This window comes from Anomalospiza imberbis, chromosome 1 (genome assembly GCF_031753505.1).
Source record: "Anomalospiza imberbis isolate Cuckoo-Finch-1a 21T00152 chromosome 1, ASM3175350v1, whole genome shotgun sequence".
Taxonomy (NCBI): domain Eukaryota; kingdom Metazoa; phylum Chordata; class Aves; order Passeriformes; family Viduidae; genus Anomalospiza; species Anomalospiza imberbis.
In genome coordinates, this window is record NC_089681.1 from 113,852,108 (window position 1) to 113,879,480 (window position 27,373).

The following is a 27,373-nucleotide window of genomic DNA, read 5'->3' on the forward strand; positions in this document are numbered from 1 at the left end:
AAATTCATTAGCAGTGGGGAGGATTGTGTATGTGTGGAAGGCTGGGGAGATTCATGCATGTAATTCTGTAAAACAAAATCAATAAAGCTGATGACAGATTAAGTTGCTAAATTTTGTAACACTAGACTACTGTTTGGGTCATCAGCACAGCACTATTGGATTTTCTATGGTTTAATGCTGAAAAACAGGATTATTGATTTTAGGATTTTCAGCGTATCCCCTCTGGGAGTTCTTAAGCAGTCTTTATAATTCTTCACACTTAAATTGACAACTATGGTGACATAACTGTGTCCTTGCCTTAGTAATCGTTTTCTAATCATATTGGAAGAGGCTGGAAATGGTTTATAAAATGATTATTCCAGACAAACGGGGGAACAGGAGGGTTGTCAGGATGTCGCTTCTTTGTCTGGTGGTCATTGCTACCTGACTGCCATCTTCCCTTGGAATTAACTTACAGTCACAGATTAAGACCTTTGACTGTCATAAATCTGCTTCCCAATATGTTTGACTGGCAGGGCAGTTCACAAGCCATCCCAATATAAATAGGATTTTAGCACATCAGGCGCTGCTCCGAAGTAAAACGGGCTGTTTTGCAGTCGACTTTGTTGGTGTATATTCATTGCTCCTTTCCTGATCCATGTGTATGCATGCCTGCGTGTGTATGCATGTGTGTGTGTACGTAAAGTAGAAGCTGAGATAGGCTAACAAAATGAACTACTGTATGCAAGAAATATATGAAGTGCACCCAGCTGCTGGTAGCAATTGCTACATGCAGTCCACTGATTATTGCACATATATCGAAGATAATCAGGGTTACAGCAGTTGTGATGCTCAGGTCCTGCACAGTAACAACATATATATGGAACAGGCCTGGGCGGTGAATCAGCCTTATACCTGTAGTTACCCTGGAAACGTGTTTAAAAGCGAGTACTCTGACATGGACATGGCCCTGAATCAGTACAACCAACCTGAATTTTTCACAGAAGAAAAACCTACTTTTTCTCAAGTGCAGTCGCCATCGTACTCTCAGAAGAAAGGTAGGGGCATTTTATTTAAATAACAAAAAAAAAAAAAAATCTCTGTTTTTGTTTTTGTTTTGCTTTAAACTTACAGTGCATCAGTTGGCTCGGGTGCATCTTTGAATGTGAAGGCTGCCTGTTTAAAATTGAAAGCAGCAGTAACATAGGTTGCTAGGTGATTGTAAGGTTTTCGGAGAGCGATGAGGATTTCTAAGCACTTTTTCTTAATATATAAGAGACATTTTCAAGTATATTTCTTTTTTTTCTGCTTTCCTGGACTATTAAGTTCCTTTGCTATTCACCAGTGAGCTTGATAAGAAAGTTTCTCTCCTGAAATGTCATCATTATATATTCTGCCTCTTAAAGCTATGTTTCTGTTTACATACAAACTGTGTAAGTCCGCGTTTTCAGTAAATGTGAACTCTGTTTGCTCAGCAACTCAGGAAAAATATTTTGAAAATAGGACTGTAAATATGTATGGGAAAATGTGTTTGAGTTAGTCTTCTAAGTGAAAACTACGAGTTTCTGATTATGCAGAGCAAAAAAGACTGAAAATTCAAGAATATATCTATGCAAGAAAGATGACTTTGCATCCAAAAGGTTGATCTAATCAATACATTTGTGAGACAAGTGAAATGTCTGCTCCCTAGGGGTTAAATCTTTGCCAGTTTTTAGAATTTATTATTTTGATTTCAAGCAAGCAAACGAGATTTAATAAGAGCCCAAAATACTAACAAATACTTGGAAATGTTTTCAGTGCTGTTTGTTTTGGACTCGGTAACCCAACTTACGCATATGAAGTATGCATTCTCTGTGTTTCTTTAAAATCACATTATTAAAGAAGAAAAAAACCCTGTATGATACACCAAAATAATATCCTTTTCTGATCAGACCAGATTTTCTGTATGCAGTTTTCCAAAATCCAGATGAAACTGATGTAACTGAAGAGATAAAGAAAACACCATTTACTACTTTTGAAGTATCTTTGTAGGAAAAAGCAGACTGTTATTTTTATTAACTACATGGAAAAATGAAATATTTTCCTTGAGGTAGAAAATACACACTAACCTTTGATGCAATAAATCTCTATGATAGAAAAACGTCTTAATTTTATATATTGAACAGCATCATATTTCATAATAAAGAAAATTATTTTTTAAATCCTTCTTGGAAGCTGTGACAACATGACCAAATTGTAGGCTAAATATAGTTGTGGATAATGCATGTTTTTGTGTTGTGCAACATTTAAAATGCTTTTTAAGGCTATTTATCTGTTGTTGGGTTTTAATTAATGAATTCCTAGCCTTTGTAGACTTCTCCCATGTCTTGTTTTTGGTTAAGGGAAAAGTTTATCTCAGGATTAACTTAGAAAAACTAAGACTTGCTGTTGCAAAGTCACTGAAGGAATATATTTTTCGTAATGTTAAAGGCTATAAATTATACTTAGTATACCTAGATCAGAGCTTTAAGTTGTTTCAGTGCTCAGACACCTGACATCTGCCCTGTGTAAAGTTTTTGAACTTGTTTGTTTGAAAGAATACAGAGTTGCTTTTAAAAACAGGTTGTATGCCCTTATTTTCTACCACCTCAGTTTCATTAAGAAATGACTGTGAATTTCTGTGGAAGCCAAGCTCTCTATCAGGCTTTTAATTGATCATTCATAAAGACTGAGCAATGTGTTTTGGGATTCTTTAGAGCTTTGTTACTGTGACAATCAATAAAAAGTGGCCTCCCTTCTGTCAAACCTTTGCAAATGTTGAGTTTTTAAAGCAGAAGAGATCTAAACTGTGTGGAACATGTGCATCTTCTCTTTTCTTCTTCTTTTTTTTTTTTTTTAATTTCCATCTTTTAAGCAAGCTATCGTAAAACTAACAAATCTTTTAATCCTGTCCTAAGAACAGAAGGCTTTTCACAGGGCATGTGTGTCTGTATTGATCCAGAATTGATTGGGGGAGTGAGTGAGTTTGTTAGAGAAGCCTTGGTAATAGCCCATTAAAGCAAAATTAATTCCCTAAACAGGTGTTCATGAGGAGTCCTGATTGTTGCAGTTGGTATTTTTGTTAGTCCCTTGAAATTTGTCCTAATCTCAATAATATGCAGTTCAAATCAGATTGTACTTTACAGTAGCACATGCACTTGTTACTTGTTTCCTATCAGAGCTTTTCCTAGTTACTAAATGGTTAAAGTCTTGTTTTCCTTCTGAGAAGAAAAAAAATCAACATTTTATATGTTGAAATGCTTGTAATTTGTGAAAGGGTATTTAATTATTTCTCTATTTTTATGTCACTTTGAACTAATTCAGAAAATAACTTGAAAAACAACAACCAAAGACCCCAGCAATGTGTCACGAAGGGGAAAAAAGAAAAAGCATTTATAAAGCATAGCCAGTTATTCTAAATATCAGAAAGCTGCTTCAGTTATTACAGTACATTAAAAACTATTATTTCCTGACTATCTGTCAGAAATTCTGATGAAAGAATTAACTTCTAAAGAAAAGAATTGCAGTCCAGAAAATCAAGAGGTGGAGATGTGGGTTTAGCTTTGCATCTACTTGTTGCTCCATTACCATTTGTGCTCTGGTGTATGCTGCTAAAAGGTGACAGCACAACGTTTGTGCAGGAGCTTACTGTTTTATTAAGGAAGCCCTTTTGGACCTGATCCTGCCCTAGGAAACAGACAGCCAGATACACTTTGTTTTTTGCGTAATGCTGTGAAATCTGATAAGCAGAACAGGGCTCATCATCCTTAGAACAAGGTGCTATTCTCAGTTTTGTCCCAGAGAGCTTAAACTGGAATGTTTTTCCCCTCACACAATGCTGTCAGCCATAGTGAGCTTGCAGCATTGCCTGCTGGATGGGTGATGCTCAGGGGGAGCCTGTGCATCCCTGCCCCTGTGCAGAGGCTGAGCAGACAGACAGAAATATCCCTGGATCTCCTAACACCACCTATGCTGTGAGGAGGAGTACCCAGTGACAGGGCGGAGATAATGCAGTTAGGAAGGTACAAAAGAAATATGTACAGAAGTCCAGAAACATCAGTCTCCCCACACTAGGTGTCTGCACAGTGTTTTGGACATTTGGACAACGTGGGAGAAATGTGTGCAAAGTTAAAACTGGGATGAGAGTTGGCTTTTCACATTCCTTTGCATGGTAATTTCTCGGACAATGTTAACGAAAGATGTCCACAGGTGTCTGTGAGGTTAGGCTTTAACTTCAGATTCAGTGGGGCAGAGAGCAGAAAGGAGAGGCTGCCCCCCAAACCAAGGGTTTGCAGGGGGAAATTCTTGAGTTTAGGCTGTAGCAGAGCTGACTTCTCATCCCTGCAGCTCACCTTGCTTCCCAGATACCAGTGAGATACCGGTGAGGTTAATGCCATGTTTGGAAGGGCTCTTAGTATGGTGGGAAAACAGGGCTTTGAAAGCTGTTGTTATTGCTGTTATTTTTATAATTGTGTTTGCCAATTATTTCTCTCTATTTTTTGTCAGACAATTAATGTGCGGCTGAGAATACATAGTGTGTGAGTGCTAGAGTATGCAACTGAATTAGCCCGAACTGAATTCTCAGCAGTGTGAGAACATTAGGATATTTTCTAAATAGCTAAGAAACAGTAACGTAAAGCTTATGCCAAAAATGTCACCTCATCAATGCAGGGAGTGTGTGTGGATATAATCAATTTACAGAAACACTGAGAATTTGTCATCCTGCCCTTTGCAGGAGAGCAGCTCCCAGTATGTTAATGATTATTCAAGCTTAAAAATATTAATTTTGCCCTTGACCACCCATCTAAGGAAATAGAACTAAGAGAAATTGCATAATCCATTGCATAAATCATTATGCATTTGGAGTTATGTTTCTTTTATAACAAAAGTCAATGGAAATAATGTGTTTTCATCTCCTTTACTGTAACCTTTCCACAACCAGATGAAGGATGAGAAAGTGAAGTAAGTTATACTTTGCTTTGTTCAGTGAGGCTTAGATTTCTAAACAAATAACTTTCTTGCAGTACTAAGATACTGTCTCTAAAAACATTTAAATAATTTGAGGGGTGGGGAAACTGCATGTTCTGACCCTTAAAGGGATGTATTTTGTACCTGTAGTTGGTAATGGCTGCAGGTACAGTACTGATTGCAGAAGTTTTAAGTGACAATGCAGTTTGGGCTAAAACCTTTTCAACACATTCTCTGCAAAAGCACTGTTGTTGATAAGGTTTCTGACTCAGCCTAAGGAGCAGAGCTAATGCACTGAAAAGTCATGGAGAGAAAAGGGACTATAAAATGTTTCAGATTCTATCTTTGCAAAATCTTTTGCCAAATTTTAGTAATTTCATAAATCAAAGAATGTCAACAGAGATCAAAATTGAGGACATGCAAGCCAGTTAGCTAACAAGAAAAGTGTGAATCTGCTCAGCACCATTCTCAGTGCTTCCAAGCTTGAAGGAGAAATAAGCCATTTTACTCAGTGGGAGTAATTTAAAGAAAGTGGGAAACAAAGATCAGTGTATCTGCCCAGCCTTTCAGATCAATGTTGATAATAGCAGAAATAAAAATGGAGTATGCTTTTTCTCTGTTGGCTCTATGCTTTCACCAACACTCCATTTAAGCTTTTTCTGTACACGTATGTCCAGGATGATGCATGGCTGGTCCTTGTAATTTTTTATAATTTGTAAAGAGTTCAAGGTGACTATGAAAGCAGTAGAACAGCAGTACAAATTTACATTTCAGTTTTAATACAGTTGAGGATTCTCAAGGTAGTAATTAATTTCATCTTTTTCATTTTCATACTGTAGTGTCTAGTAAGCGAATACCAGCTTACTGGTAAGTCCTAACTCCTCATTTTAGTGAGTGGTCTCTAGTCATGCAAACCATACCAGATGGGAGAAAGAAAGATTTCAAAGAATATATTTAATACATGACTCTGCTAGTGTACAATGAAAATTAAAGTACTGAATAATGGTCTTGGAAGTGTAACTGTCCTTCTGCAATAGCAAAAAATGGCATTTTCTGCCTGCAAGCTATAAATCTTTGGTGGATTAGGAACAAGCTAATAATGAACATCTGGCAGACAGGCATAATTTGTTTGCATCGGTGTTATTCATATCCCTGTTTGGTAGTCAAATACCATTTGGTTCTACAATGTTTTTAAGGTAGGGATTAATTCCCTAGGCAAATATCACATTGTCTGTACAGATCTGGAGATATAAAGTATGTGCAATGATACTTAAACAAAACTGAAATTGGTTCTTTACTTTTCTTAGAAGATGCTTTTTGTTGTTGATGTTGTTAATGTGTACCAGGTACAGAGGAAGAAGAAACACTATAATTTTTCAGAGTTTTTTATAATTGAAATAGTTTTTCTTTGCTTTGTTGAATGGAGAAATAGGCACTGAGTGTCTTGCTTGTGTCTCTCTAGCCCATTACACTGTGCAGGGTCAGTATATACAGTGCTGTAAGGCATCATTCCTGCAAATGGTAATTCAAGAGTGCATGCATACAGTATTAATGGAGGAGTACCTCAGATGACTGCATAAGTTAGCAGATCTCCTTCTGTCCTTATGGCTGCTTGGGGCAGACTCATTGTGCATTTTCCTGTTGAAGGGAATTGTTTCCTGTCATGCCTCTACAAAGCTACAGTTGTGATTTAGATAGCTCTCAAGATTGGCTGCAATGGATTATATGATATATTCTTCTAGAGAGGCAAATGGTCCTGCTGTGTGCTTAGCCTTGCCAACACAGTAAGATTAGGCAGACTGGCAGGTGGGAGTCTGAGGACCAAAGGTGTTACTTTAGGCTACAGGGGAAACACCAGACATGGCAGATCAAGGTCATTCACTATTATTCTCCACTCAAAACAAAGATCCAAGGTGGGCATTGGGATAAACAATGTCAGGTCATATTTGACAGATAATTGACTTGGAGAATCATATGGGATGCAACGAATGACAGTCCATGAGGATGCTGAATACAGCAGACAGAGACTTGAAACAACAAGGAACAATATTGGTTGTTTTTGTACAATTCAGTGCGGTTGGTATTGCTCTTGAACAGTTCCTCTTTGCTATTTACTTTAGAGGTTTTGACCAAGAATTAAAAGATAAATTATGACCACCTGAAATAGAAACATACCTGATGTTTCCATGAGATTTATCAGACATTCTTCTTTAGTAAGAGAGCATCAGGGTTACTCCGTCCAGACAGCATCTGCTTTTCCACAAAGAAATTTTTATCTTGGCTTCAGTGTTATTATACACACATGAAGCAAAAATACTTGTTGATATTAGAGGCAAGTTGCTAATAGTGGTGCAAAGAGTGAGACAAATCTGTTGCTCTTCTGCTTCCTCAAAACATCTGACAGCTCTGCTGCCATCCATGGCTTCCCCAAGAATTTCCACTGTGCTATTCATATCTTCCATGCTGGTATCATGTTTAGAAAAATAGTGTTGAATTTCTTCCTGCTAATGCTGTTTCTAACTCTGAGAAGCAGAAAAAATGTACTGAGTCTATCTGCACGTCTTTCAAAAGAAATTATATTGAATTTATACAGAGGTCATACAGGATATTTGCCACTACTAGAAATTGCTTAGAATGGACATTAGTGTTTGTAAGAACTGAATGTAAATCCACTTACTCCTTTTGCAGTGATGTCTGTCTGAATTGTATCTTTTAAAAATACTACTGAAGGTCCAATCTTCCCAGTCTAACTGTTTATAACCCCATTAGCTGTTGGAAGAAGTGTTAAAAATATAGAAAACTGTAATAGAAATAAAAGACGTGTATTGCACAGTTGTGTTTCCAGTGATTTCTTGGAATAAGATTTTTCTATTTGTGTTTCCTCTTCAATCACTAGAAGAGTTCCAGGTGTATACTTCCCTTGTGACATGGACTTAATCTGTGGAAGTACTGAACATAATATTTAGGTAGCTTATTAAGTGGCACTTAATGCTTCTGATGCAAGAAATTGGCAATGTGCTTGCATGTAAAGATGCCATTTTTAATTTCTGACTAGGAGTGCCCCTAGGAGACTGTGTGTTCTGTCAGATTGGAAACTCTTTTTTATATTGGATAAAGTCATGAAACTCCAGGAAGGAGATGGACAGCAGTGGTCACATGCATGACCTACTGTATATATTTAAGGAAGTGGTTTAGACAAGTGGTCTCCTGCTCCTCCAGTAGAACAAGTTGCCATTGCATGAGCAGCACTAACCAGCTTAAATAATTAATGAAATATCAAGGCATTTAATTCAGAAGCAATTCTTGAGGAAGCTAACCAGGGATACTGAATTTTTGAGGATGTAGTTTATGCTATGCAAAGACTCTATTTCATGAATATCAGTAACCAGCAATAACAAGAAGCCATTGATCTTCATGGTACATTTAGGGGAAAATTCTGCATCTCTTTGCTGCATCTTCTGCCCACTCTGCCCACACTATGTTGTGTATGTGTTGCATGTGCAGAGGCAGGTGTGAGCAGAGTGGGGGTAGGATGGAGATAATAGCCTCTGCTAATCCCCCAATGGCATAGTGTCTATTAGGAGTCAGTGATGTAATTAGAGTTGAAACCCTGCTGTCTCTCATCTCTCAATGTCACATGGCCACCAGTCTATCCAAGCATAACTTGTTCATCATGGAGAAATGTAGCCTGAATATAAATCTGCTCTTTTGCTGTCTTGTAGACTGGTTTGATAGAACGTTAAGATCTTAGCTCATTTCCCCACTCCCCTTTTGGAATATTGACAGACCTGAGATGCCTGTATCCAGGAATGGCTTCCTTCTTTTAGAGAAGAGGGATATGTGTTCCTCTGTAATTTGAGGCTCTCTTAATTATACTCAAATTAGGCCATACAAATACTTTTTGCCTTCTTTATTTTCTCCTGATTTACTCACCAGCCTCCATAAAGTTAAAGCATTTTAAGTTCAGTTAAGTGTTTTGTCTAATTTGGACTTTCTTTTCTGGAGAACCTCTGGAAGCATAGCCTTAGGAAGGCATTTGAATTTAAACTGTCACTGAGCTGACCCTCTGGCATGTTAGTTGCAGGAGAATGATGGCCACCCCTCTTGCAGCATCCCGCAAGAGCCTTCTGCTGCCCTGAGTCATGCTAGTTGCCCTCCAAGTGAATGGTGTCCCAAGTCCCCAAGCTGTACCAACCCATACTGCTGTGAGGGCTGCATAAAGACATCAACCTTCATGTCTAGCCTTATGTGTGGTACTACAGATGGATTCAGCAAGCCAGTGGTAAGGGATAGTGTCACAAGTAGCTGCATCTAAAGGGCTCTTCTTCATTGCACTCAAAAATTCCACTCAGACAGCTGGCAGTTGATGCAAAACTGGGAGGAGCGGCTGGAACACCAGATAGGTGTGCTGCCCATTCAGAGCAACCTAGGCAGGCTAGAAAAATGAGATGAGAGGAATCTCTTGAAGTTCATCAAAGGGAAAGGCCAAATTCTGCACAAGGGGAGCAGTAATAAATGCAGCAGTGGAGGCCCAACTGGCATGAAACTGCTTTGCAGTGGAGTACCTGGGGGTTCCTGGTGGGTGGCAAGTTGCATATAGGCCAGCAGAGTGTTCTTGAAGCAAGGGAGGTAAATGGCATCTGGTCTGCTTTAGGAAAATCATCACCTGCAGCTTGAGGGATGTGGTCATTCCCTTCTGTTCAGCTCTAGTGAAACACATCTGCAGCGTTGAGTTCAGTTCTGGGCTCCCCAATAGAAGAAAGACACAGACATCCTGGAGGAAGCCCGGGAAAGGGCCACAGAGATGATGAGCTGGAGCATCTCTTCTGTGAAGAGTAACTGAGAAAGCTGAGACTCTTCAGCTTGGAGCAGAGAAGGCTCAAGGGGGCATATCAGTGTGTGTGAATAACTGATCCCCCATACTGTAGAAGACAGGCCCAGACTCCTCTCAGTTCCTGGTGACACAACAAGAGGCAATGAGCACAATAGAAGTACAGGAAATCCTTCTGAAATTAATAAAATAGTATTTTCTTTTCATTCTTAAGGTGACAGAGCAGAACGCTTGCACAGATTGCCCAGAATGTTGTGGAGTCTCCATCCCTGGAGATACTCAAAAGCTAGCTGGGCATGGGCCTGGACAGCTGGCTCTAGGTGGCCCTGTGTTGAGCAGGGGTGTTGGAGCAGTTGACCTCCAGAAGTGACTTCCAGCCTCAGCCATTGTGAGATCCTGTGAAAGGAATGTTTACTACACTCCACTAATCTTATACAGTTATACATATAGGTGCACTTTCCTCTCTCGCCTCAAAGGGAATCTGAGATCTCTGTGTTGCATCTTCACAGTGAGATTTTCCAGAAGGTAAAGTTACAAACTGTAACTCCATTAGTTATGAGTCATGGAAACATTGATTTTGAAAGGTTTGTATTTTACCCTGTTTAAAAGTTGTCTGTGGTTATGATTACTTTTTTCTTGCCATCAATATTGTTTTGGTTTTTTGCTCAAATTGAAAATATGTTTGTGTTTTCAAAACAAATGTCATTGTGGGAAAAGAGCCAAGCATTGCCAATTTTTTTCACAGCAGGAATATTTTCACTGGCTGGATCTGGTAAACCACTTCTGAAGAGAAAATTTCATTCTAACACATACATGTACACACACACACACACAAACACACATATTTTAATGTCTGCATATTTTGCTTTAAATTCAGGCTACATTAAGTATTCCTGTGGAACACATACAGGTCAGGCATGATCAATACAACTTGGGCTATATGTTACTCATACCTTTCTGCTTTGAAACAAACCATCTGTCAGTAAATATTTCTTACTACCAAGTCCCCCAGTCACACTGAAACTTGGGATCTCATCTGCAGTGTATAAGTATATTGAGGTTTTTTCTGATACATAGAACAGAAACATATTGTATGCCTTCACTACTATTTTATTACTTCACATACAATCTTTTGAAGTAATTAATATTTTCTGATGTAGTATTTCACTCAGGAGAGAGAAATCAGGTTCCAACTTTTCCCTCTTGAGCAGTTGACACTGAATCAGTTTGAAGAATAGAAAATCATATAGACTGTTTAATTAAGTCTGTAACATAGTACAAACTTACTCAGGAAATTCAGTGAGTTCAGAAGTATGGTGCTGTTTGACAAGATGCATATGGCGTATATATGACAAGATGAATGTACAAGGTGGATTTTAATACAATCTTTTTATATCAAATGTACCATATAATTTTGTATGGAGTTTACATGCCACATCCTCTTTTTCTTTGCAGGGTACATACCCAGTTACTTAGACAAGGATGAGCTATGTGTAGTATGTGGGGACAAAGCCACCGGATATCATTATCGCTGCATCACTTGCGAAGGTTGCAAGGTAAATGGCATGGTGGGAAAGTGGGAATCAGAAATAGCTCTCGAGCTCCTCCATTATACAGACTTCCTGAACTGTGCTGTCAAATCAAATAAAGACAGATTAGAAGCTAATAAGAACATCCAGTACTGATGATAAGCCGTATCTGGCCATACTGCTGCTCTTCATATGCATAAGGAATATAGTTGGTTTTTGCCATGTTTGCTTCTAAAAAGAAAACAAGAAATTTAGATTGCTGTTGCTGCTGTTTAACAGTTAGCTTTTGAATTTCCATTTTTTAATGTTTCTTTAGCCATGTTCTCAGCCAGGGTAAATCAGCATGTTCCCAGCTAATCTACTGAAGCTGTTTATGCAATAGCTAAGGTTCTGCTTATGGCCATGAAGAGTCTGTAGCGATTAGCAGTGTTCCAGTGCCTCTCACCATCCCTGTGAAGAATCAAAAATCAAAATCCTTTCCACATGCTCATATTATAGTAACATCCATCAATTTGGGAAGCATTGACATCCAATTAAAATAGTTTCAAAAAGATTTTGACTTCTTTAACTTAAGCATATTGAAATGTGCTTTCAGCCCTAATATGCATCTCCAAGACTACATGCAAAATTCAATTTAAAAAGAGATTGCTTTGGGCAAGTAAATAAAAAAATGGAGTAACACAATCAGACACATCTTACATGATTTCACTGCCATGAATTTGCCTGAATAGCTTGAGATTTTGTAAGAAAGCTACTCTTGCCTGCAGAAAGTTAAAAAAAAAAATTTTTTTTCTAAACAAATGGGACCACACATATTTTGGGCTAGTGTCATGAGACTAAGCCATGAAAGTCTCATTCTGTTAACCCACAAAGTCTGGAACATTTGGATCTGATATTTTGGGTTTTGATTGGCTTTAGAGCTCCTCATTACAGTAATTCTTGTGTTGAAATAGTGCTTTTGGTTGTACATCATTGCCCTCTGTGCAATGCACAGAGATCTAAATATCCTATGTATAGCAGATTCATGGTAATATTCATAATGGTTTTATACATATACTTATATACAAAGTATAAAAAAGTACTTATATCTCTAAAAAGAACTGTGGAGCTGCACAAGTGGTTCTTACACATTTGCATCCTGAATACCAGATGATAACAATACATAATATGTATGGATGCAACTTAATTCAGATATAATGGGAAGTAAGCAGCACTGGGGCATTATGAAATATACTTAGCTCCCAGCTGAACACTGTATCTATTGCAAGCTTTCCTGCTAAGGTTTTCATTACTTCAAGTCAAGTAGTTCTTTTTATGCCTACCAGCTATTTTAGAGACATAGCATACAAATTTGCTTTTATCTTCACATATAGTTCTTCTGTCTGATGTACAATTTAAAATAATGCTTATACTTACAAGGAACTGAGATAACAATTTGTAAAAAGTAATTAATTTCTTGGAGGAGCTGCATACACATTTCAAGCTGTATGATATATCAACAAAGTTATATGTTTTATCAAATTTATATGTTTTATTATATATAATCAATTTTCAATTAATTTGATGTTTACTAGTTGCTTCCTCTCAAAGTCACTTTAGTTTTGTAACAAACATAATCAAGGCTGACAACCAAAGATTTGCTTTGGCAAGTGCTTTCATGAACAAAGATTCCTCACACATGATTTCTGAAGAGTAAATTGTGAGGAATTTAAGCAAAATAAATGAGTAGTGAGTTCTGACATCACTGAAATGTTTTTCCTGACTTTATCCACTGCATCTACTGCTATATAGGTGTGTAGTAAAGGAGTTTAGGAAGAGTTACTGCCTACAATAAAATATGGTTTCTTTTATTGATGAGAATAACACTTCTGTGGTGAAGTGTTTGGACAGATATAAAGAACAGCTTCCTTAACATGTATCTAGAGATGAACAAAAAGGATTTTTGCAACATTTTTCTGAGAAATGCAAAGAAATTAGAAGCTGAACTGAGCTGTCCCAGCAGAGGTGATGGAGACCCTTGCCATCATAAAGCTACAGCTACATTAAGTCCCATGCAAGTTTTAGAAAGCAGAAGCTCACTCACTGAGATCCATTAGAGATTTTTCCATCTCTTGCTTCATAACTATTGATAACCCTGTGACCCTGGTTGTCCACAGCCATCCTAGGTCTTCAGGAAGGGGTGGAGCAGATCTTGTCTCTAGGAATTCATCACAGGGTTGAGAACAGAACCAAAATTGGGTGTTCAGTAGATGAGAGTTTGAGACTTACTCCAAATGCCACACAAGGATATCTTGCCTGTGATTTCCTGGATTTTAAACACAACTGGTCCCAATCTTGCAAAGGCTCCCACACAAGCTTTATGCCACTCAGTTTAATTACCATTTCAGGTCTTAATGTAATTAAAGAAGAAAGAGTTGTACTCTTAGCTCAAGCTGAACCTCGTAAGATAAAACTCTAATGAGGACAAGGCTCTTCATTGTTTTTACAGGAGTTAGGAGTACAAGCTGTAATACAGACTTATCTGTACATGTTAACTCAACATTTTGTGTTAAAAGAAATGACACTGCTGTAAGATTTTACTGGGTATTATTTAACATGATTTAAAAACAGACCTTTCACCTACTGAAGTGAAGAGACTATTCATTAGACAAATTCCCAGCTGAAGAGACTATTCATAAGGTAAAATCTCACTTGAATTTTGCCATTGTTTTGACTAAAACCAAAGCCATTCTGAGCAGCCTCAATCAAACAGGACCAGAGTGTCAGTGTGTTCTCTGTGTCAAGGTAATCCTGAACTACATTGCTGAGTCTAGACAGTCTCAAATAATGGTGAAACTTGAAATTGAAGTCTAAATTTTCTGCTTTACAGCCTATCTTGTTGATATTTTGCAGTCTTGGGGAGTTTATCCAGTCCTTGCAAAAGTCAGTGAGAAAGGTCATGTTGGAATTAATACCACGATTTTGTCCATAATGTTCAGAGATAATTTTTATCTGATTTCATTACCTACAGCGAGGTTTTATGGGGTGTTTGAATGAGTGAATTCAGTGGGATTGCATTAGTTCGTATGGTCTTAGGATCTGTTTAAATTTGCAAGATAAATCTCTATTATGATAAGATAGATACATAGGTAGACAGACAGACAAATTTTTGGTGGTGATAAGGCTTTTGGGACTTTTGAAATTCTGTGGTAAATACAAATTAAATCTGCTTCTCAGAAATACAAATAATTTATAAATTAGGGATCCTTTGAGTTTAGAGCCAAACTCAAAGATTGTGTAGACTGTATTTGCAAAATCATTTTCTTGCCCAGATTTGGTTGTTATTTGGCTTTTATGGAAATAAAGGACTGGAACTGTTTGTCCTCAGTCCTTTAATAGCACTAACACACCACCATTCTTACTATTTGCAGAAGCTGCTTTTTAATTAAAACTATGTGTATGCCTTTCAATACCCTTCAAAATGATTACAGAGTTTGAAAAGGGGCTCAAAAAATACTTCTTATACAAAAAATTTAACAGTAAAATATAAGACTACAAGAAGACATGTACACAGTATTTGTGTCTCAAGACAGCTCTGCTTGCACCTTTACTTATCTAAGATGTCTATATGTTTTTAATTGTTAAGGAAAATCAAGAGAAATGCCATACACTATAAAACTGCTTTGAGACCTTTGAGAATTTTTGGGAATGAAGTTTGTTATCTTTCATACTTAGATACATGCCTAACAAATCAAGCAGCTCCCAATTTTTAAAAATTGCTCAGTGCTAATGCTTTCCAATGTATTTATTTCTTGCACCTAGGGTTTTTTTAGAAGAACCATTCAGAAGAACCTCCATCCAACCTATTCCTGTAAATATGAAGGAAAATGTGTGATAGACAAAGTAACAAGAAATCAGTGCCAGGAATGTCGCTTCAAAAAATGTATCTTTGTTGGCATGGCAACAGATTGTAAGTATATTTTCCTGGTTTTTCTTTATTTTATTTTTCTTTCAATGTCTGTGTTTGCTTAAAGTATGTTGATTGATGAAGCTTGTTAAAGTAAAGTAGAACTGCCAGCCCTTTTCTGGTTTTAATAATACCAGGGAATCGCACTCATTGCATTAAGCCACTTTCACAGGGCTGTAATTTTTTGTTTATCCTTCATCAGGCTGCTCCTTCTCCTGGCCTTACCAAGCTGTGTAACAATAGAAATGTTCACTCTTTGGAGGAGAGAAGGGAGAAGTGCATCTGGATGGACACTTTGCTTGAGATAAAAACATCTTGTTTAGAAAATTCTGGAGGGTGTGAAATTGAATGTCATTGTATGAGTCATCCTGCAGTTGTTTGTTTTATTTTTAGCCCTGAAGAAGTTATCTGCTGCAAAGATTTTGAGCCTCTTCTAAAGAACTAGAAGATATGGCTGTAAGATTAATCCTTAGGGGTCTTCTTTTCCTGCTATTGCACAGGGATTTACACCAATAACTTCAATTACTACAAATGGGAGGAAGTCACGTAAAGTCCCCAGAAGTCATATAAATCCCCTTGTTCCTTCATGGTTGTTGCCAGTATAATCCTTTGCAGAAGAACTGACAGGAAAACAGGCCCAGTAAACAACAGAAGAATAGTCTAACTTAGTATTTTCATTGTTAATGTAATTTACAACAGTGCCCTCTGTCTAGAGGGAAATAGAATAATGGAGACGATTTCATTGTGGCAAGGTAGACCTTCAGAAGAGGGGCTGGATACCAGTGAAGTGGTGAGCAGAACAGCCCCGGGGCCTGTGTATCTGGAGTCACTGGAAGTAATGGGGCTCTACAGGAACACCACTTGGGGCGATTAGGAAAAGAACCAAAGGCATGTTGACCTGATTGTGTCATGCTTCAGGCAGATGAGCCTTCTGTGAATAAGTGCTCCCACTTTCTTTGATCCATGTTACCCTCTGCTGGCATCCAAGTACATGTTCTGCACTTCAGAGCAGTGAGTGTGAGCATGCTGATATGTCTTCAAAGAAAACAGAAGTGCATCTTTTCCAATATGGATTACTCCAAGTCCATTATAGGAGCACTTGGACACCTCACAAAGCTTTTGCATATTAGTTTTATTGGTGGAACAACCCCTTGAGGGCAATGGCAGTATACAAAGTATTACCAGGATGGTAAGTCACTCTTTGCTATCCAGGCTTATGAGAAAATGAAGTTTGACAAGAGAATTAAGAGAGCTGTCTCAACTGTGGGTCTTGCTAAGGCACTTCCTTGCTGATTAGTTAAGGTATTTGTAAGCAACTGGTACCTCAGGCACACAAAAGACCAAAGTGCTGACAGTCTTACGAGCTTCCTGACATTTTTGTATGTTTTTCCCCTTCTAGTGGTGTTGGATGACAGCAAGAGGTTGGCAAAGAGGAAGCTGATAGAAGAAAATCGAGAGAAGAGACGTCGGGAAGAGCTGCAGAAAACCATTGGGCACAAACCGGAGCCAACAGATGAGGAATGGGAGCTCATCAAAATTGTTACTGAAGCACATGTGGCTACCAATGCACAAGGAAGCCACTGGAAGCAGAAAAGGAAATTTCTGGTAAGGGGTGTAGCCTAGTATGCTGCTCTTAGAGCCAGGTTCTGTTCTTTCTTCTGCAGTGCCTTCCCAGCACTGCAACCCCAAAGAGATTTTATTGCCAGTGTACTGATGTTTGTGAAAAAAGGATGATTTTGCGTAGTTATTACTTCATTTTTTTTTGCCTGAACCTCAGTGTTTGATCAGACCATGTATTTCAAAAGATAAACAGTGTGTTGCTATGTTAAGGCTTACTCAGCTGGATACTTTTATTGTGCTATGATAATAAGAAAAAGTAGAAAAATTTGTTCGCTCCTGATTGAGAACAGAAGCAGTCTATAATGCATACTGTATTTTTTTAATATATTCTATCTAGGGAGAGTTGTCTTTATTAGGGACTATCATAAAACATATTGAAAGTGTTAAAACAATATAAAGTTCTAGATGAAAGCTGGTACTTTTGGTTAATTACTCAGGGGTTTTGTCTCTTTTGGTTAATGGTAGATACATTAATGAAAATAAATTAGGCAAGGAAAATCAATTTCAGGGAGAACAGGATGATACATACACTATACCATTGGGACTGCAGCCTACAAAAAGCTTAGATTTTCATCCTATAACTAAGGGTCAGAAAATAAATGGTGATTTGCAATGCTCGACCTTAAAAAAGGATTTATTTGATTTTTCTAAAAAGATTTTTAAGGGAAATAAGTGCAGTATGCAAAATGCTTGTACCACACAAAAGAGGGATTAGAGACTGCATTTCAGAAATACACAGGAGTCTTTAACAGTCAGGGTATACTAAATCAGATAGAGCACACTCATCTTTTTGCAAGCCTAGGCTCCTACTGCGTAATTCACCATGGGAATTTCAACTCACTGTTGAATTGCTAAGAGAAATTATGTATTGAAAGCAGCTGATCTCTTTTATAATGTTGGGGATTTTTTTAATACCAGTGACACCATTTAAATTTCTATATGAATGGCTCGTGTTCATAGTACTCTACAGTCAGGAAACCATATCCAGTCATCACTGGCAAGAACCAAGAGAGCACTTTCCAGGGGTGTTGCAGAGCAAGGTGTGAGCAGACCAAGAAGCAGCTGCAGTAGTACTTTTGGTTGTTTAGACAGGAGTGCTGTTGTTCAGATATCAGCTGGTTTGGGATAAAACCTAGGGAACTGGAGGTTGGGGCTGGGCATGAGCTGTTGAAGAGCAGGAGAAGCTGACAGTCTGCCCCAGGAGCTATGGATCTGTCCTTATGTGGCTGAGGCTGGTTCTTTGACAACAGGGACTTCATTGGAGTCCACACATCTTCTCCTGCTGAGTTAGGTGGAAAGGGCTCCCCTCCAGTGTGTTAGCTTTAGCTGACTCTCATGACTTGCTTTGCCTTTCCCATGAAAATGCCATGTTCTTTCTTTTTCTCTACACAATGGTTTGCGAGGGTTTAGGCATTTGGTCTTTTTTGCTTGGAAGCGATGAAGGTTGTTTATCATGAGCACACAGACAATGTGGTTTAGTTACCCAAGATTTAGGGAGGGAGAGAGACTAGAAATTAGTTTATTTGAGTTTTTTAGTAGAAACCATCAGATAATTGAGCTCAGTCTTCTTCATTGTTCCTTTACAATTGCTTTATTAACACATTGCTGAGTTTTTTCTTGTAAGACGTTCGATTTGGATTCAGATTGGTTACAGAGCTGTGGAAGGATCTTTTATCATGTTTTTCTTTTAAAAAGTGGTTGAACACAAGTTTTCATTATAGACAGCACTTTCAGCACCTCCCCTTTTAAGTGTCTTATATAAATGTCATGGGGCCCATCGGTCTTAAAGGTCTACTTCTCTGAATTTTATCTAGTTTTTGACCTTAGTGTGAACAGAATGAAACCTCTGCATGGTGTTTGGTAGGTGTTCTGTAATTGCAAAGCCACAATTAACAAACAAAACAGCTTTGATGTGCCTGTATTTCAAATACATGGTAACATTGAGGAGCTGCATAAAAACCAGGTGAACAAGTTCAAGTGCAGTTGGAATAAAAAAAGACTCATTACAGATTCTGCTTAAAACTCTTTCATTGTATATCCCTATTGAAATCTTCAAAATATGATTTGTTTTTCATTTGGAGAAGCCTTGAGCTGAAATCATGCAACAGGCAGTTTTCAACCAAAATTTTACCCAGATGAGTTCAAGTTCTATTTACATTATCCAGGGCACCTTTAGGTTAGCCTGTTCTTGCTCATAAGTTGTTTTAGCTGTGCACATAAGTTGTTTTAGCCTTTTGGAAACTGGCCTTGGGAATTGCCTGGGGGGGGGGGCCTGCGATATCTGGCAATCTCTTCTGGGGAGACTTTTCGAGCTTTGAGTGGGTAAAGAGCCTGATTCTGCAAAGTTTGCAGCATCTTCTCAGGGGTAACATGTCTCCTCAACTCTCTTTGCTTTTAGAGAAACTTGAGAGCTTTCAGCTCTTGTAAGGAAAAATGGGGCTATGTTTTTAAGAAAAGATGCATGTGCTGCACCCATAAAATGCATAGATACAGACACAAGGAAGAAACTGTTTGCACAACAGTCCAGCTGTCCACAAAGAATGGGTAGAAGCATACCAGTCACCCATTTCTCTGTGTAGTCACCTCTTTCACAAATGCCTTACAAATGAATTCACATTTTGTGACGTAAATGGATTTTACTTATGCAGTAAATAGTGTTGCTTTTTATTTTAGTGTCTCTTCCATACCAAGCAAGACTTTGGAGTATAAAATAGTTGCTGTAAGACAGACTGCTCCTTTAAATATCTTTGTTTATATCCTTAGCCAGAAGATATTGGGCAGGCACCAATAGTTAATGCCCCAGAAGGTGGGAAAGTGGATTTAGAAGCCTTCAGCCAGTTTACAAAAATTATCACACCAGCGATTACAAGAGTGGTGGATTTTGCCAAAAAGTTGCCTATGTTTTGTGAGGTAAGAAGATTTTCTTGCACTCCTCATTTATATGCCTGTTGTTAAAAACTACTCAAAATACTCTGGCATGGAACTTAAAAATTCAATGTGCCTAAGTTAAAAAATTAAAGACACTCAAAATCAATGGGACTAGAATAATATGTATTTTCATGAATTTTCTTTTTCCTGTGACTGAAATCCTGAGTTTGCTAATCTGGAAGTCATTGTGGTTCATCAGGGACTCAGATATGTCTTTAGAGGTGGCCTTGAACAAAGTAAATGAACAGAAAGATACTGTCTAGAAGCATCACTGATATGTTTAATAAAATATTCCAGAACATGTTTCCCTGTGTATCTTCTGGTTCCTTGGCAGCTACAGTATTGTAGAGTTGGGTCTACACAGTAAAAAATTCTTGAAATTCAGGAGAGCACCCCTGTCCAGGAGTGGCACTTGCCTCATTGGGTTCCCTAGGCTTCGTTTTCCTGAATGGGGAGGTTGTGCATAAAAGAGTCTGTGAAAGTAATGGATTGCCATTCCAAGAAGATACTCACATGTAAATATACAGTAAATAGACTCAAAGGCTTGGTTGCATATTAGGAGTACAGAGGCCTTATGCTGATCTCATTTGTACTAAGGTATCATTTTTATTGAAGGACCAGATACAATGGCTGATTATATTTTCTTTTTCTTCAATTTAATAAATGGTATCAGAACTGCAGCCTGAAATAATATTTCAGTCTTAATAATCGAAATAATTTTCATAGAATCATAGAAAGTTTTGGGTTGGAAGGGACCTTAATGATCATCCGGTCCCAACCCCCCTGCCATCGGCAGGAATATCTTCCATTGCACACTTTGAGGTCAGCACCCTACCAGGAAGGAAGGGTAAGGCAGCCATAAAATTTTACTCTACTGTGGCTGGCAGCTTTTTTTTAAAGGCAGTCAGGGAGAGCTATATATGTCCTCTGGCAAGTACAGAACAAGAAGAGGTAAATATCAATAGTTGTCATAGTGTAAATATCTCACCCTGGCCAGCCTCTGCATTGGTGCCATCAGTCAAGGAAGCATGAAATAGTAGCCAAGCATGAAGACTTTAAAATACCAGGAATATGTCCATAGATCATAAGCATATAGTGTCTGAGGGAATCTGTCTCTTCTGATCTGGCATTTGTTGGTGGGAAAATGCAGTGACATACCAAGGTAGTCTTTTTAATTTAGAAAGCTCTGCCAGTCACACACAGACTTCAGTGCCCATCTGACATCTCCTACCCCTTCTGGCTACCATGGACCCACTTGTGTCAGAGCTAGGCTGGAAGCTTGGATGAAGAAGACAAGGCATTGTTGAGCATGACCTCTGTATGTTATGTGGCTCAGCTGTACAGGCTTTGTTTATAGCTGAGCCACTGTGTAAACCTGACACCTGCCCATATACAGCAAGATCTGATGGCAAGGTGATCTTGTCAACTCCTCATGAACACAAAGGACAGCTCCTCATGAACAAAGGAGTAGGACAGCTGTCCTCTAAGTTGTCTTATAGCACTTCATGTAGCATGAAGAAAATGACAAATGTTTGCTCCTTTTTGAAGGGGCATCCTCCTGTTAACTTTGTTTCCATTATTAACAAAGGATTTTCCATTATTAACAATGGATTTTTAACCCATATCTTTTTCTTAGAAGCAATGCTATGTGGGCTGTAGATTTTTTACAGGAAAAACACTTCTTTTTTCCATAGGACCTGCAGAGCATTTAAAAATTAACTCAGTTTGTAATTCCAGAAGCTGTCTGAAAATGTAAAAAATCTTTATGAAAGAGGGACATGACAGGGAACATCCATGGCCACTTATATTTTCATGGCTACTTTTCCATCTTTTTCACATCTTTGGACACATGTAGAAGCCAGCAAAGCACTGTGAGTGCCCAGCTTAGTTTGTGTGCACCCATTGGCCCCTGCCTCAAACCAAGTATCCAATCCCAGAGTAATCAAAGTATAAGGAAAAACTTGATTTGCTTCTCAGCGTTTCTCTATTGTTTCCTTCCTGCCTTTCTTTCTGCTTAGAAGATGAAGATTGAGGAGAATGTAATAAGTTTAATGTGAGTTTTAAATGTCAAGGCATCAGTTATTCCACAGTGGGTGAAGCTGTGTAAATACTCTTTGAGGTCACTCAGCTCAGTTCAGTTCCATGGTGCTGCATTACACATGTCCTGCAGAGGTGAGCACTTCAGGTTCCTGCCTTGTGCCTTTTCTCCCTGCAGAGAGAGAGGAAAGGACAACATATGGCAGAGTTTCAGTCATATTGTTTGATCCTGCTACTGGAAGATGCTCTGGTAGCAACACTCGAGTGATGAATATAGGTAGCGTTAAAATCTGCACAGCTGGGAGTAGAACTGATGTTCAAGCCTCCTGTCTCTGGTAACTCCTGCTGCTGGCAGATAAGACCTGAGGCCTGGCATCTGTGAAACAAGTGTCCCATATATCCTTCACAATTAGAAAAGAAGGTGAAAGACAGGCATAGTCAGGCCACCACTGCCATAAAGAAGTTTTAAGAAGGATCATGTAGAAAGAGAAATCCTCATTAGTTTCATGGCTCACTAATAAAACAGCTGAAGCGTCACAAAATATCTTCTCTACTGTTACCTGTTTCTTTTCTATTATTCTTCCTTCTATTTAGAAGCTTGGTGGTTTTTTTTCATTTCTCTTTGCTTGTCCCTTCTCTCTGCCATTCTTTCATGTTCTTTTTTTCACTTCCATTTCTTCTTCCAGTATCTCTTCATGGTTCCTCTCACATATCTATTCTCATTTTAATTTTTATTAAACTCTATTTCTTTCCCTACTTCAGTCTCTGCTGCCAAACAGTGGAATTGTCATTGGGTAGCAAGACTGCTGCTGTGCCTGTGCAGTCTTCCCCACACTGCTGCTGAGCTGAGGGTCATCTGTATGGAAACTGATTTGCTCTGAACAGGATGAGTCAATTTTCTTGTGTATTAAACACTTCACACTTGAAGCTGGCATTGCTGGAAAAGTAGCTGCATGACTCAACTCATTTTCCTGACCATGGCTAGCTCTGTGCTTAAAACTCTTCTCTAACAGGGAACTGCTTTCCACTTGCATTAGGTAGCTCTGCATCATTTTCCACCAAATCAGTGCACTTGCTTTGCAAGTACACCATTGCCATGTAAACCTATAGTTCATGGGGGTTTCATTTTCGAATTGCAAAACAGGTAAATATAATAATTTTATATAAATCAAAAATAAATGGCTTTTTCCCTCCTTTCAAGCCAAGTGTGTTGCTCTTGCATATATGGGACCCTTGCTGTTCGCTTGCAGTCTCAAAACTTGGTGGGTTTTGTTATCATTGAATAACCTACGAAAACATATAAGATATGCCTTATAGAACATGTTCTGCTCATGTGTCAGCATCCTGGTTAAACTCTGTAAATACAGAACCTTTGGACAGCTTGCCTTTGGTAATGGCATGGAAAAGTCACGTGCGCTGAAGATCACAGTTTATGAACCAGCATAAAAGCTGTAGCTATACCATAGATTTTCTGTCTGTCCAGCAATAGTGTAGGGAGCTCAAGGAGAACAGTCTTACTAGATTAAGTCTAGATTAATAAATTCACTGTTGTTAAATCAGCAGTGAGAATTCCTGCTCCACTGATTGAGGTATATCCTCTAGATATAAATATGTATTTAATTTATTTTATTTAAAACACAGTCCACTCTTACAGACCCTTCCAAATGTCTTTCTTTTCCTCTGGTCAGGTAAGAAATAAGTATAGCTGGTAGTGAATTTAACTGGGATGGCTGAGGTCTGCACCAGCCCCAATTATATTTTATTCTGCTGTGATAAGTTGTAAGCTGAGAGAGCCAACAGCTGTGTTATTGCTAGATTTCTTAAGGGTGTGTGGAGATGCTAACCAGGGAATGTTAACCTGCTGGCAGTTCCTGAAGGCAGGAACGCAGATCCTGGGGGTTTGTGCAGAGCAGCGTATTTGGAGGGGAGCTGCACTATGGGGGGCAGTGTCCTGGGCTGTGAACTGCAACTTTGTGCTCATGGATTTATTGTAGTTGTAAAAGCCACTCAGTTTGACAAACATGAATTTTTCTTTGCCGTTTATAATTTCTGCAGCTGCCATGTGAAGACCAGATCATCCTTCTGAAAGGCTGCTGTATGGAGATCATGTCCCTCCGAGCAGCAGTTCGCTATGACCCCGAGAGTGAGACTTTAACACTAAATGGGGAGATGGCAGTGACAAGGGGCCAGCTGAAAAATGGGGGTCTTGGCGTAGTGTCTGATGCCATTTTTGACCTGGGCATGTCTCTTTCTTCATTTAACCTGGATGACACCGAGGTTGCCCTTCTTCAGGCTGTTCTGCTCATGTCATCAGGTGAGAACAGAAATATATTGGCATCCAAACAATTTTGAAACTCTTTGGTCTTTGTCACAAGCCTCTTTGTAAAAGAAGTAAGATAGGTTAGATCTTGTAATGCTGACTAGAGTAATGTGAGAGAAAATTTCTCTCAAAACCCCAGTGACTTATTTTGGTGAGCACTAGGAAAAAAATTCAGGATCTTCAGAGAGATAGTCTTAAAACTGGTTTTGGTAACACACCTTGCTCAGCTTGGTACTTAGGAATGAGCCAGGGATGATCATCACAAAGAAATCAGTGTAGATTCTGAGCCAGTTTGCCTTAAATGAAAAATGGATAAATTAGCAACACTGGTCCTTACGATAAGTTCTCTCTTTCCCTGAGTAATGTCATGCATTGGGCATTCAGACCCATTTCCACCAGTCTCATATGTTTAGTTTGACGTGCCCTCTTGTTTTCCTAATTAACAGCACCACTGCTTCCTAATGGGCATTTACAAGCTGTGCTGTTTCCCTACACTTGGGACCATTTGCAACTGGTCATGATATAAAAGCAGCACAGACAATTTCCTATGATTTCCAAAGAGTTTCTAACCTTCTCAATTTGAGTATGTTTTCATATATGTTTCCAGTCATTGTGCCAGCCCAAAGAGGAAATTCCATTCTTGGGCAGTGGCAGATTTGGCAAGATTTTATTTTAAGATGACTTTGAAGATTGGGCACTGAATAACAATACACAATCAGTGATTTACAAGCATTAACTACATCTAAGATAAAAAGGTTTCCACATTAATCACAACACAGCACTTCATTTCCCCATCAAAACATTTTGATTTCTTTTTAGGTCCCTACACACTGGTACAAGAGCAGGGCTTTCAGAAGGCATTTAAAAATGACCTGCTTTCCCAGAGGTGTCTTCTGAGAAGTGACATGTGAAAGGGGCTTTCCCAGTCCACGTCTGGGTGCCAGTTGAGACAGCCAGATTTTTAGCCTTTGCTGTTCCTTGATGCTCCATAGCAGCTCACCTGGGATCAAAACAGGATGGAAGTATAATCAAACCATTGGTCATATTGTAGAAAAACAGATAGAAAGGAACTGTAATTTAGATATCTGACAAGGATTTTTTTTGTTTCTGTATTAGTTTTTTACAGAAAAATGTAGATAGAAGCCTTAGCTGAAATCAGGGATCTGATGTTCTAGTCACTGTAAGGAAACACTTCCCAAACAGCTACACTCTAAGTGAGCAAAGCAGGCAACGGATGAAAAAAGGAAGGATTATATTCTTTTAATAGGCATAGTACTAGCAAGTGAGTTGGCTGGAGTGAAAGAAGTTTGTGGCAGAGCCACAGATGTCCTCAGTCTCTCTTCTTTCTTTCCTAGCATCAGAATCATCCTATTTTTCCTGATTTATGATCAGGCATTTGTTAAAGCAAATAAGTAAGAATTCTGCTGCTTTGTATCTACAGATCGCCCAGGCCTTGTTTGCGTCGAGAGAATAGAAAAGTGTCAAGAGGGTTTCCTCCTGGCATTTGAACACTACATTAATTACAGAAAACACCATGTTGCACACTTTTGGCCAAAACTGCTGATGAAAGTGACAGACCTGCGAATGATCGGAGCCTGCCATGCCAGCCGCTTCCTGCACATGAAGGTGGAGTGCCCCACAGAACTGTTCCCTCCGTTGTTCCTGGAAGTGTTTGAAGATTAGAGAGACTGAAGTGGTTCTCCACACCCCCATCACACTACTGGCTGTCATTTCATCCTGTTGCCCAGCTCTTCTCACCTGTTTGTTCTTCTTTTGTGGTCTTCTGTTTCTTGAGACGGGGCTGGGGTTTTGTTTGGGTTTTCTTTTGGGGTTGCTGGGGGGCAGTTGTATACACATGGACGAAAACATCCCTTTAATGCGGGTACTTGTGACTATTGCAATTTGTTCTTCAGTCCTTTGATGTGAGTGCTTTGACAGCTTAACAGTGAAAATACGAACAGACCAATCTCATTCACCAGCATTTGCGTGGTCACCAGCTCACACACATAATTGCCTGGAAAATAGGGGAGAGAGACTGAAGTGGCAGAAAAATAAATTTGCCTTCAAGTTGAAACAGCTATTGTTAATTTGACCCTGACAATTCTGTCTTGTATTACCTCTTTTTGCAGGGTACAACTGACCAATTCATAGTACGAAATTTCTGGTCTTTGTGATGGTTTCTATTGTAACAATTACCACTATGATCTAGGATCTTCATCATCATTATGATCCCATCATTCTGTGAGGTTTTTTCCAGCAGATGCAGTTTAACTGTGCCCCATAAATCAAGTACTTGAAATAATGCAGAGTGTTAGAAGGGACTGAGTCTTTTTTTTTCCCATGTGTATATGATATTAAGATCTTCAGTTACTAAATTTGGACTCCAGGTAACTTCACTGGAAGATTTGTTGGAGCGAGGACACAAATTTGATTCTCTGAGGTGCTCCTGATAATGGAAGAGTCTGCTTTTTCTGAGGAAAATCCATTACTCTGAGGGGGAGGGCTCTCTGTCAGGATAGCAGGCAGTGTCTCAGAGTTATTCAGGGATATGAGGGCTCACGGAATGATGACAAGGAGAATGAAACATATAGAGTGACCTTCAGATAGGACAGAAACCAACTGTGTTATTAACAACACTCAAAACTGTAGAGCTTTATCCTGGGATTACAAATAGTGTTGCTTGGCAGTAATCCTTTGTTTTATGTATATATATATATATATATATATATGTATATACACACACACACATATATATATATATATATATAAAGTTTATATGCACGTATATATATAATTTTATATGTATATAATTACAAATCTTCAGCAGATGTCTTAAACATATTTCCGCATTTTTATCTTCTCTCTCTCTTTCTCTGACTCTGCCCTGTGTGTGTGCATGTGGATCAGCTGAGTTCTCCCTCTGTACAGGTATGTGTGTATGTGTTTCATTAGGCTAGATGCTCTCTTGATTCTTTTAATTTATTTCCACTAACTGCACTAGCAGGAACCAAACTGAACAATGACAAAATGTCCTGCTGCCGAAGTCTGCAAGCCAGTACACACGGGTCGGGAATGCTTGGAGGCCAGTGATGAGGACATTGTAGGTAGAGGTTCCTCTCCACCATCTCCATTCAGGAATGTTGTCCCTGGGTTTCGTAAACGTGATATTAAACCAACCTCTGAATTTGTATGACACA

At 38.7% G+C, this 27,373-nt stretch overlaps 1 protein-coding gene across 14 annotated transcripts in view; it reads left to right on the plus strand.

The window, feature by feature from the left end:
- Window positions 1-26,266, plus strand: part of THRB (thyroid hormone receptor beta) — a 163,638-nt gene extending 137,372 nt beyond the window's left edge. For 13 of the 14 annotated variants that reach the window (XM_068206904.1, XM_068206980.1, XM_068206922.1 and 10 more), the window contains 6 exons: window positions 11,252-11,352; window positions 15,127-15,274; window positions 16,671-16,876; window positions 19,655-19,801; window positions 23,912-24,170; window positions 25,618-26,266. In XM_068206904.1, the coding sequence (XP_068063005.1) occupies window positions 11,252-11,352; window positions 15,127-15,274; window positions 16,671-16,876; window positions 19,655-19,801; window positions 23,912-24,170; window positions 25,618-25,859 (1,103 nt within the window). In that variant the 3' untranslated portion in view covers window positions 25,860-26,266. Of the gene's footprint in view, window positions 1-689; window positions 1,038-11,251; window positions 11,353-15,126; window positions 15,275-16,670; window positions 16,877-19,654; window positions 19,802-23,911; window positions 24,171-25,617 lie in introns of those variants that run through there. The other variant, XM_068206888.1, reaches the window with a different exon arrangement.
- Window positions 26,267-27,373: the final 1,107 nt, after the last annotated feature.